The 12,721-nt window shown below is 48.5% G+C and overlaps 1 protein-coding gene across 1 annotated transcript in view; it reads right to left on the reverse strand.

Moving 5' to 3' along the window:
* Positions 1–12,721, reverse strand: part of MLX (MAX dimerization protein MLX) — a 74,562-nt gene that overhangs the window by 20,581 nt on the left and 41,260 nt on the right. Inside the window, exon 5 of the mRNA XM_030220615.1 lies at positions 2,702–2,801. Coding sequence (XP_030076475.1) covers positions 2,702–2,801 — 100 coding nt within the window. The remainder of the gene's footprint in view (positions 1–2,701; positions 2,802–12,721) is intronic.

Here is a 12,721-nt window from a genome sequence, read left to right on the forward strand (position 1 = left end):
TGCTTTGACCTTTTGATAGCTAAACTGGTATCTCAAATCTTGAAACAAATGATATCGCTGAAATGCTGTCTGGTAAGGTTTGCCTTTTTGCGGATGATACGAAAATCTGCAATAAGGTAGACACCTCTGAGATGGTGCGGATAATATGAGGAAGGACTTAGTGAAGATAGAGAAATGGTCTGGAATTTCGCAACTTAGATGCAATGCTAAAAAATGCAGGGTCACGTACTTGGGCTGCAAAAACCCGAAAGAATAGTGTAGGAGGTGAAAAACTTTTGTGCATGAATGAAGATATGATGATCTTAAGGTGGTCAAACAGGTAGAAAAGGCGATGGTGAAAGCTAGAAGAATGCTTGGGTGCATAGGGAGAGTAAAGACCAGTAGGAAAAAGGAGTAATGATGCCCCTCCATAAGACTCTGGTGAGAACTCATTTAGAATATTCTGTACAATTCTGGAGACTGCACCTTTAAAAAGATATAAACAGGATGGAATCCGTCCAGAGGGTGGCTACTAAAATAGTCGGTGGTCTTCGTCATAAGGCGTATGCTGACAGACTTAACGATCCCAATATACTTTGGAAGAAAGGTGGGAAGAAAGGTGGGTGCACAGAAGGCAAGTCTCAATAGAACGAGGGGCATAGGATGAAAGTGAAAGGAGATAAGACTCGGATGTAACCTGAGCATATACTTCTTCAAGGAAAGGGTGGTGAATTTGTGGAACGGGCCTCCCAGTGGAAGTGGTGGAGATGAAAACAGTATCTGAATTCAAATGAGCTTGGGACAAGTACATAGAATTTGTAAGGAAGTGATAAGAGTTGATGGCATAGATGGGAGAGTTGATGGCAAACATGAGCAGACTGGATTGGCCATATGGACTTTACATTTTTCTGTTTCCATCCTCTGACCAGGAATTAAAACTCTAGGGTCCTGTTTACTAAGGTACACTAGCATTTTTAGCGCATGCTAAAAATTAGCATGCGCTAAGGTTAGAGACACTCATATATTCCTATGGGTGTCTCTAGTGTTAAAAAGTGCTAATGGAGGAGTGGCCTAGTGGTTAGAGCACCGGTCTTGCAATCCAGAGGTGGCCGGTTCAAATCCTGCTGGCTCCTTGTGATCTTGCCAAGTCCACTTAACACTCCATTGCCTCAGGTACAAACTCAGATTGTGAGCCCTCTTGGGACAGAGAAATATCCAGTATACCTGAATGTAACTCACCTTGAGCTACTACTGAAAAAGGTGTGAGCAAAATCTAAATAAATAAATAATGTTAGTTTGCCTACAGCGCGGCTTAGTAAACAGGGCCTCTAGTTTCCAAAAATGGCTGTTTTCGGGTCAAACAAATTTATTCCTGTCTCTACTGTACTCCCCTTGTTAAATATAAATCAAGGCAAAAAAAAAAAAAAAAAAACAGCTATTTTATTCCAACAATGTCTGCAGAATGCTTAAAGTTTCTAGCAAAAAGAGACCGAGGGCTCAATGCTCAAGATTCGCGGTACAGGAAAACTCTACTTTGAATCTAATGCAGAAAATCACAGTGGAATGCTCAGACTAATGAGCATGCAAATTAATATTGCGGCATTAATTAGCTTTCTTGTCAGTGCCTGAGCTATGATTGGCTCAGGCACTGACAGGAAAGCTAATTAATTTCCCCCTATATACATAGGGTGGAAAAAAGGCAGGCCACGGCACCTTACCCTCCCCAACCCCCTTCCTCAATTAAAAAAAAAAAAACCCCCAGCCAGGGCCCTCTTTCTGGTAGGGTGGGCCAGTGGTGTAGTCCGGCGGGCTGGTGTTCCCCTCCCTCCCCCCCCCTCCAAAGACCACAAGTATCCTGGTGGTCTAGCGGGCCCCCAGCCAGGCCCGGCCCCCCTCAGTATCGATGGTGTGGTCTAGTGATAGACTAGGCCACTCCCCCCTTCCCCCCTACCTTGTAGGAGGCAGAAGTGAAGTCCACTCATTCCCGCCTGGTGCACCGTCAACTTCAAAATGGCGGCGCCCTGACCTGCCCGGTGCATCCTGGGATATACTGGGTGGGGCCAAAGTACCATATAAGGGAGTTTGGCCCTGCTCAGTGTATCCCAGGATGCACCGGGTACAGCGTGGCACTGTCATTTTGAAGATGGTGGTGCCATGGGCAGGAGCTCATCGCTCCCACCTCCTATATGGAAGGGGAGTCACTAGATCACCAGGATACAGTTACTGAGGAGGCCGGACCTGGCCCGGCCCAGCCCAGCTGGGGGAGGTCCCACTGCCAGGGCTTTGAGGGAAGGGATGCCGCTAGGCAACTATTATCACCTAATCCTTCCAATGCTGCCCTAGACCTGGTGTTTTTCTGGCGCTAAATGCACCTGAGAGCTGAAAACATTAGAGCAGGGGTGTCCAACCTTGGCCCTCGCCAGATCAAGTTTTCAGGATTTCCACAATTAATATGCATGAGATCTATCTGCATACAATGGAGGCAGTGCTTGTAAATAGATCTCATGCATATTCACTGGGGAAATCCTGAAAACCCAAATGGACTGCGGCCCTTGAGGACTGAGGTTGAACACCCTGCATAAACGCCAGTGCTAGCCCGGCGCTAATTGCCTCTAGCTCTAGTGTTTTGAGCATTGGTTCGTAAACAGGAAAAATGTAACCAACTTTACGAGGTATGAGGGAAAAAATTTTATTATGAAAAAGACTTGAGACATAAACTTACTTTTCTGCAATACAATGGCTTTGCTAAGTTTCTGAGATCCTATCGCGAAGTCTTGTTGAAGGCATGTAGGTACAATTGCTTGCAAATCATCATAACCTTTCTGTTTAAAGACAGAAACCATGTTATTTAACATAGAACTGTAAATTTCAAACACCAAACTGATTTTGAGAGATTAAGAATTACAGAAATCAGTTTAGATGTTCAAGTCCGAAGCTGATGATACTCTACGAACCTTTGGCAATAATAAAGACCAACATGATCACCACTCAAATTTATCTCTGATTATAAATGATCTCAACTCATACCTACTGTGGTGGTTGGCAGGGCACCTGAATGTGAAGATCCATTTTAATGGATTTGTTTAGGGGTAAAGAAGAAAGGTGAAATGCCAAGGATTTATTCAGGTCTACAGTAAGTGGAATGGGAAACATGACTGGCAGATTGGATGGACCTTATGACCTTCATCTGCCAGTATGGTCTGGGTTTTTTGTTGTTGTAAACAAATTGACGCCGGAGGACACTTAAGTCAGTGAACATCTCAGACATGGTCTTCATCTGGGGATTTTGTAATAACAAAATGGCTGCTGCTTCTAGCAGAGGTTATTTTCAAGCAGCTGCAAGTGGACATCATTGCTGCCCTCCATCTGCTAGACCATCAGGGATTGTATAATTAAGCGGAGGAAGTAGGGGTGGAAATCAAACTGGCAAGATATCATTATGTGGTTGCCTGGCTGAATATAAGTAGGAACCCACATCAATCCTCACAACTTCCTCCTGTCCAGTCAGCCCCGTATATTCAATGTCGGTGGCTGGACATGGCTGGCCTAATTCTGCCCAAGGTGGTAAGTGATATACTGTCACTGGCTGAATAGTGACTGGAATATTTTCTTAGCTTGACTAAATGCCTATAAGTGTTCAAACAAACCTCTAACCTCCCTTCACTACTAGACATTACCCTCTGTCTATCCAACCCCCCCCCCCCCCTTAATCGAGAGGGAGCAATTAGATCTTGGTGCTTGAGAGGTATTGATCCGCAGACAAATCTTTTCCGGAGATGGGAGGGCGGTAGGGCGAGGGGACATGGGGTGAGGTTGGAGGGGGGCAGACTCGGAAGGGATGTCGGGAGGTATTTTTTCACGGAGAGGGTGGTGGATGCTTGGAGTGCCCTCCTGCGGGAGGTGGTGGGGCTGAAAACGGTAACGGAATTCAAACATGCGTGGGATATGCATAAAGGAATCCTATGCAGTAGGAAGGGATCCTCAGAAGCTTAGCCGGAATTGGGTGGCGGAGCAGGTGGGGGAAGAGAGGTTGGTGGTTGGGAGGCGAGGATAGTAGAGGGCAGACTTATACGGTCTGTGCCAGAGCTGATGATGGGAGGCGGGACTGGTGGTTGGGAGGCGGGAAATACTGCTGGGCAGACTTGTACGGTCTGTGCCCTGAAAAAGGCAGGTACAAATCAAGGTAAGGTATACACATATGAGATTATCTTGTTGGGCAGACTGGATGGACCATGCAGGTCTTTTTCTGCCGTCATCTACTATGTTACTATGTTACCTGCTAATTGGCTTTTCTTTAGTCCCTCTAGACTGTCACAGATGAATTATATGCGCCGACCAGCAGAGGGAGACTGAGAACAAACTTAGCTTCAGGAAACCAGTCTATGCCTAGCAAAGCAGATCCACAGGACTAAACAACAAAGAGAAAACACTGCAAAGGGAAATCAAATCTTCATCCAATTTTGCCACCTCGATCCTTTGACCAAGGCTGTCTGCACTGCTGCTGCCAAATAGGAGGAACAGAATACATTAGCCTCGACCACCTACAAGAAGGATGGTACAGGACTAAATCTTGACACTCCCCTGTGTCTGTATTTTTTTTTTTACAGTCCCGAAAAAGAAGAAAACATTTCATGAGAGCGCCAGCTACAAAAAAATCCTGAAAACAACAAAATTACCGTCTGTGGGAGGGACTGAAGGAAAACCAATTAACAAGTAAGACCTAATTGCTCCTTCCATAGCGCCTCTCTAGACTGGCACAGATGGGGAAGTACCAGAGAAGTGACCATTACGGGTGGGACCCACAGAGCCCCGCTGTCAGCACCCTGGCTCCAAGCCACGCATCCTGACAAGCATTGAGGCGATAGCAGCACGTAAACGAATGAAGAGAACACCAGGCTGCAGCCTTACAAATTTCCATCAGAGAAACCAATTTCCAAAGTAAATAGGCTGAGGCAACCCCCTCCCTCACCCAACAGGCAATAGTGGCCTTGGACGCCATCTCAACCTTTCGTGAACCCCCCAACATGAACAGATGATCCAAATGGCGAAACTCGTGAGTCACCCTCAAATACCGACAGAAAGCTCTGCGGACATCCAAACAGTGCAAGCGCTTCTGCTTCTCTGAGCCAGACCTGTCCCCCAAGATGGGCAGAGAAACCTGCTGATTGACATGAAATGGAGAAACCACCTTAGACAGAAAGGAACTAATCGCCTGGAGAAACATTTTCTCCTAAAAAAAAACTGAGGGAAAGGCTCCCTATAGGACAGAGCATGCAATTTGGAAACATGCCGCCCCGAAGCCAACGCCACAAGAAGCACCGTTTTCAATGTCAAATCCTTCAGAGTACAGGACCCCAATGGCTCAAAAGGCGGCTCTACGAGGAATGACAACACCAGCTTAAGACCCCAAGGCGGAACAAGCCTATGAACCGGAGAACGAATAAGATGTACACCCTGAAAGAAACAAATCGCATCAGGAAGGGACCCCAAAGGATGCCACTGAATCGGGCCCTGAAAGCAGGCTGCCAGCTGCACCCTCAAGGATGACAAAACAAGACCTTTATCTAGGCCAGCCTATAAGAAATCAAGAATCTGGGGAACTGCAGCCCACAATGGAACAATGGAATAGTCCCTACACCAGTCTTCAAACCCATGGCACATGCAAATAATGGCGACAGAAGTCGAACGCTTCTTCAAACGAAGCATAGTGGCAACCACTGGGGCAGAAACCCTAATAGTAACATAGTAACATAGTAGATGACGGCAGAAAAAGACCTGCACGGTCCATCCAGTCTGCCCAGAAGATAAATTCATATGTGCTACTTTTTTATTTGTACTGTCCTCTTCAGGGCACAGACCGTATAAGTCTGGCCAGCCCTATCCCTGCCTCCCAACCACCAACCCGTCTCCCACCACCAGCTCTGGCACAGACTGTATAAGTCTGCCCAGCACTATCCTCACCTCCCAACTACCAGTCCCGCCTCCCACCACCAGCTCTGACACAGACCGTATAAGTCTGCCCAGCACTATCCCTGCCTCCCACCACCGGCTCTGGCACAGACCGTATAAGTCTGCCCAGCACTATCCCCGCCGCCCAACCACCAGCCCCGGCACAGCCCCGCCTCCCAACCACCAGCTCTGCTACCCATTCTAGGCTAACAACAAACGCACCCTCTCAAGAGCCAAGCTGTAAGCGAGAACCAAGCTGGATCTGACATGAGCACCGGATCCTGAGATAGAAGATCCATCACCAGTGGAAATCGAAAAAGCTCAGCCACAAGAAGCCGAATGAGATCTCCATACCTTGGCCTGCATGGCCAATCCGGCGCCACCAAAACCACCTGGCTGGCATTATGCTGAATTTGAAGCAGAACTCAGCCTATCAAGGGTCAATGGGGGAACACAAAGCAGGCTGACACTGGACCAAGGCTGTACCAAAAGCATTGAGTTCCTCCGCCTGACCATCCTTCCGCTGGCTGAAGCAGCGAGAAATCTGAGAGTTGACGGCAGACGCCATGAGGTCCATGACCAAGAGGCCCCAGGAGTCTACTATCTGAGAAAAGACCTCAAGACTGAGCTTCCATTTTCCCAGTTTCAGGAGATGTCAACTGAGAAAGTCAGCTTGCACGTTGTCCACCCTGGTGACGTGAACTGAAGCAAGACCTACCAGATGAACTTCCACCCACACGAGAAGAGACGCTTCCTCTGCCACGGACCAGCACTTTGTGCCTCCTTGATGACTGACGTAGGCAACTGTCGTGGCGCTGACTTTCACCGCCACTACATCCAAGAGGTTGAAAGGCTAGGAGGGCCAGCCAGATTGCACTCAGTTCGAACACATTTATAAACAAGCTCACCTCTAGAGGGGACCACTCCCCTTGAGAAATGAACCACTGCTCCGACCACGAGGTTGAAAGGCTAGCAGGGCCAGCCGGATCGTTCTCAGTTCCAACACATTTATCGACAAACTCGCCTCTAGAGGAGCCCACTCCCTTTAAGCCACTCTTCCCAAACAATGCGCTCCCCCCCCCCCAGCCAGATAGGCTGGCGTCCGTCACCACAGTCCAATGTAGGGAATGCAGCCTCATGCCTCCTGAGATAACTGTACACCATCCACCAACGCAGACTACGTCTCACCAGGCCGCGCAGAGGGAGGCAATCCTCCAGGGAGTGCGACTGGGGAGACCAGCAGGATAGAAGTGCCCACTGCAAGGGCCGCATGCGAGGCTGCCATGAAGCTGAGCACTTGCAAGTAATCTTAGGCCCTCGTGCACTGAGTCTGGAGTTTGTGAATCCTGGCCTCTGGGAGAAAACCTCTGCCCGCACTGGTATCAAAACAAACTCCCAAATACTCCAAGGTCTGGGACGACTGAAGATTAATCTTGTCCAGATCAACTACCCAGCCTAAGGACTGGAGCACGTGCACCACCTAGGCCATAGTTCACACACTCTCCTGGTAAGACTTCGATGCACCAAAATACCCTCTTTGTGCAGAAGAGCTGCCACTACCACCATCACCTTGGAAAAGGTATGGGAAGCTGTTGCCAGACCAAAGGGGAGCACACAAAACTGATATGGCCTCCACGAAATGGCGAAGTGAAGGAAACGCTAATGAGCCAGGAGAATAGTGATATGAAGTTACACATCAATCAGAACCAAAGACGACAGGAACTCCCTGGGCTGCACCGCTAAAATGACCAAGCGCAAGGTTTCCATGCAAAAGGAAAGGACATGAAGAGTGTGATTTACATCTTTTTGCGATCCAGCATAGACCGAACAATGACCTGTGCCCCGTTCCCTCTTGGGGACAGTAATCACCGCCTTTAAGGCCACCAGCTGATGCAGGGTCTGCAGAATCACCTCTATCTTCCAATGGGCCCTGCAAGGAGACACCATGAAGGCGTCCAGAAAGGGGTGGGTGAACCCCAGAACATAGCCATTGCAAACCACCTCAAGCATCCACAGATCCGAGGTAATCTGGATCTAGTCCTGATAGAATTCCTGCAGCCTTGCCCCTACGGGAACCAACGACTGGACCCCGACACTTTCATTGTGCAAGTCTGCCGAAACCAGCTGCTGGAGGTTCAGAGTCCCCGACACCCCCCCCTCCCGAAAGGACTGCGCACTCTGAAAGAAACAGCTAAACTGAGGACCACCTCCTCTCCCCAACCTATAGTGATGTACCTCCCTAAACCTAAATTTCCCGGACATGCCTTTGACCGCCAGACAAGGCCTATCCTCCGGAAGCTGAGAAACCTTAGTCTCCCCTAGACTTTTGGCCTACTTATCCAGATCTTCCACAAACAATAGGGAGCCTTGGAAGGGAAACTTGCTCAATTTAGACTTGGACCCGTGTCCGCCGACCAGCCCCGGAGCCACAACGACCGCTGGGACGCTATACCACGCACCATAGACGAGCAGATCATACAAGACATCCGACAAGAAGGAGATGCCCATCTCCAATTTGGTGGCCTTCTGATCCACTAAGGACTAAATGTGCAAAATGTGCTCTGCCCAACGAAAACACACCCGGGCTACCACACCTCCACAAACAGCTGCCTGAATAGCCAAGGCAGCCATACTGAAACTCTGCTTAAGCAGCGCTTCCAGTCGATGATTTTGGGGGTCCCTAACGGCGGAGCCACCATCCACAGACACCGTATTCTTCTTGGTGACTGCCGAGACTATGGTGTCCATTGTGGGGATATGCAAGGGCTCCCAATCCTGCTCCGGGAATGGGATAAAGGCGAACATGAAAAGGGGCATTAGGAGAAACCTACTGAGCCTGGATGACATCCCAAAATGCCTCCTGGTGCATGGGAAAAGAGCAGAAGGATCTGCAAACCCCCTCAAGGGATCCACCATCCAAGGAGCCTCCCGATGGAAAATGCAGACAACCGAAGCATCTTCTCCCAGAGGCAGCTCCCTCCCAACTGCTCTGGTCCCTGAGGTCCTCCTCCTCAGACCAGTCAGGTAAAACCTCCAACCCCCGAGCACAGTCCAGGAGTTCCTCCTTTTTCCCCTATTCCCTATGCCTGAATTTAGAAGGGGGGGGGGGGGAACAGTCTCCCCTGCAGCACAGCTCCTTTCTGCGGAGCAGCCCCAGCGTGTTTCAGACAAAAGGCCTTGTACATGGCCAAAACAAATTCCAGGGGAAAAAAAATCAACCCTGAAACATCCGGCAGTGTCGGGCTGAAGGGCAGAGACCCGGAGGCAGAAAAGGGCTCCAAGTGCGGAGGGAGATCAAGGCTGGGGAAAAACTGGTGGTGGTTCCCGTTGAAAACAAGGTAGTGGAGGAGTGGTTAGAGCACTGGTCTTGCAATCCAGAGGTGGCTGGTTCAAATCCCACTGCTGCTCCTTGTGATCTTGGTTAAGTCACTTAATCCTCCATTGCCTCAGGTACAAACTTAGATTGTGAGCCCTCCTGGGACAGAGAAATATCCAAAGTACCTGAATGTAACTCACCTTGAGCAACTACTGAAAAAGGTGTGAGCAAAATCTAAATAAACTGCCCGAACGGGATCCCCTGAGGACAGTCCCGCTGAAACCTCGGACACTGGAGTCAGCACAGCCACCTGCCTGGACTCCCCACATCCTGACTTGGTACGCTCCGGAGCTGCACAGAGGCCATAATGCCCTGCTGCATCCACCCCCCATCCCCCCGGCAAACTGCACAGTGCTTAAGGCGCTGAGACATCGCCACCAAGAAAGAAAAAAAAGCAGGAACTCCGCGGCTCCCCAGAGAAGCGTCGGGGCAGCAGGAAAACAATTGCCAAAGGGAAAAAGCAAAAAAAGCCCCGTTCTTTCTTTTTTACATGTGGTTTTCCCGCCTTAAATCAGCTGTAACACTTGTGTCTTTTTATTTTATTTATTTTAACCAACACTCAGGCCAGAAAGAAGTAGCAAGGCAGATCACACAGCTCTCCAAACTGCCAATCTGCCCAAAGACAAAGCCAGGCAGCTGAGGCTCACAAACCAAAGGTACCCACAAGCAGGGTCCAAGTGTGTGTGTGTGTGTGGGAGGGGGGGGGTGGGGGTCCAGCCTCCTGGGTTTAACACCCCCAGGGCGAAAGCAACTCCTGCAGGCCTCAACCCTTATTCAGCAGGCAGGCAGACAAAAGGGAAGTAAAACCCAAAACTACCTCTGGTGTTTTGTTTTTTTTGTTTTAAATAGAGAATGTTTTCTCATACCCAGTAGCCCCAGGAAGAAAACTTAAGACAAAAAGAAATCCCAGGGCCCACAAGTAACCTACTGCACAGGTTATCACACCTCCATCTGCTGAGACTAAGAACAGACTGGTTTCTTGAGGACTGCACAGTCCACTTATAGGCTCACTTGAAACTCAGTTTGTTCTCAGTCTCCATCTGCTGGTTGGAGTGATTAACCCATCTGTGCTGGTCTAGAGGGACACTATGGAAAGACAGGCTTTCTAGTAAATGCCTCAATAACAGAAGCTTAATTTCCATGTTCTTCACATGGAAACTTGGGTGCGAAGGACAATTTAGATCATTTTTAGCAGGATGCTCTTTTAGAGGGTACTACTATGTCTTGTGGAGTTCCTCAGAGTTCTGCCCTTTCCCTGTCATTACTGAATAGTTTTCTTGGTCCATTTTAATTGGTCATTCAAGAATTTGTAATCTGTGTGCATTTTTATTCCAAAATCATCCTATTGATGGAAAAACTTCCCCCCTCTAGCCCCGATCTTTCAGTGCTACAAAATTGCTTGGATGTAGTGCAGAAATGGTTAACTATCTCTGAAACAATAGCATGCTGGGTTACTGGTTCAGATTTGAAACCTGGAGTTGTTCCAGTTCTATGAGGCCAACCAGATGTTAGTGGAATCTTTCAAATACTTGGGCGTGTAGACTGATTCTCAACTGTCTAGTTAAGGACTTTTTTTTGTTTCAACAGCTTCATGCTCTCAGGTGTTTTTTTTTGTTTTTTTTTGAATGAAGCCTTACATTCATTTGTACTTGTCCTTTTGATTTCTAGATTAGATTATGCTAATGTGGTTTATGCTGGTACTTTATTTATTTATTACATTTATAACCTGAGTAGAACTCAGGGTTCAATTCGGCTTACACAACAATTAGAAAAGCATGAACATGTTCAAAATATATTAACAGAAAGTAAAATATATCATATAATGTTACACCAGTAAAATTTGAGTTAGGAACAGATGTAATTAAATACTTAGTGATTTAAGCTAGATAATTGAAATATGAAGGAAAAAGGTAAGAGCTAGGATTAGCTGGGATAGCCAGGAGTAGTGGGAGGTGGGATGAAGTGTCGCGCCCCTCACCTGCGGTGCGCTCCTTGTGGCCGATTCGCTCTCCAGCTCCGTCCCAGTAGTGGGGAGCGCCGGCCTTACTGCTTGCTGACGCTCCCATGCCCCACGCCTTACCCTGGTCGCCCTACTGCCATCTTGGGGGCGTCAGCGCATCGCTCCTGCGTCCCGGAACGCCGACCGGGGTGGTAGCGCCGGCGTCCCAAAGGGGATCGCTTCCTTCCGGGCGCAGAGCCCGGGAACGCTAGCCACACCCCGACTCCCCGGATTGGCCATGTACGACCAAACTCCACCTCCATCCACCAGCTGGCCAATCTGGATTTCCTGACCTGCTGACTCCGGGCGCTGGGTCTCCGCGTCTCCCTGCCCCTGCCAGCTGATTCGCGTTTCCCTGATGGGAAGTACTATTTAAGGGGCAGGGTTGTTCCACTGGCTTTGCTTCGGCTTCTACTTCAGTAGGTTCGCTGCTGCTGGTGGATTCTTGGTTTGCTAATTGCTCAACTGCCTGACCCGACCTCTGCTTGGAACCAGACTACTCTTTGCTTGCTGCCTGACCTAACCTCTGCTTGGAACCTGACTACTCTCTGCTTGCTGCCTGACCCAACCTCTGCTTGGAACCTGACTACTCTCTGCTTGGAACCTGATTACATTGTATTAGCTCTATGATACTTTGTACTTACATTGTGTTATCTCTGTGACGCTTTCTACTCATACATTGTAAGCTGCACTGAACCTGCTATCGAGCGGGAAAGAGCAGGGTATAAATGCTATAAATAAATAAATTACTCTCTGCATTGCTACCTGACCTGACCTCTGCTTGGAACCTGCTTACCTTCTGCTCGCTGCCTGACTACGGTATGGTCCTGACCACTTTCCGCCTGCCGCCTGACCGGGCTACTGCTCGTTCCTGATTACTCTCCGCTTGTTGCCTGAACTAACCCCTGCTTTCTGCCTGGTCTAGCCCTAGGTATTGTCTTGATCTATTCTACCATTGCCTGCTGCCTGCGGCCGTCTGACCCCAGAAGTCCTGTTGGCCACCTGCACCTGGGGGCTCAACCCTCGGGGAACGGTGGTCCTCTCAGGTGAAGCCTCGGGGTTGCTCGGCTGCCTGACTGAACACTGGTCGCTGCACTGCCTGGTCGCTGTGCTCTGTCTGTGCACAAGGGCTTACGAATGTGACATGAAGTAAAAATTAATGCCATGAGTTTATTTGAGAAGAGTGCTTATTTCCTTAAAGGCTACACTGAAGAAGTGAATTTTCAATAGACTTCGGAATAACTAATAATCATCAGTACATTTGATGGTTTTAGGTAAGGAGTTCCAAATTTTAATGTCTTTGATATGAAAAGTTAGAAGAATGGATTGTTTTGTAGGTTACTTTCTTACAATTCAGGAAATGAAGGATAAGATATTCTCTGGATGATTTACAGCTATTACTTGAGGGTAATTCAGTG

This window comes from Microcaecilia unicolor, chromosome 12 (assembly GCF_901765095.1).
Source record: "Microcaecilia unicolor chromosome 12, aMicUni1.1, whole genome shotgun sequence".
Lineage (NCBI taxonomy): Eukaryota > Metazoa > Chordata > Amphibia > Gymnophiona > Siphonopidae > Microcaecilia > Microcaecilia unicolor.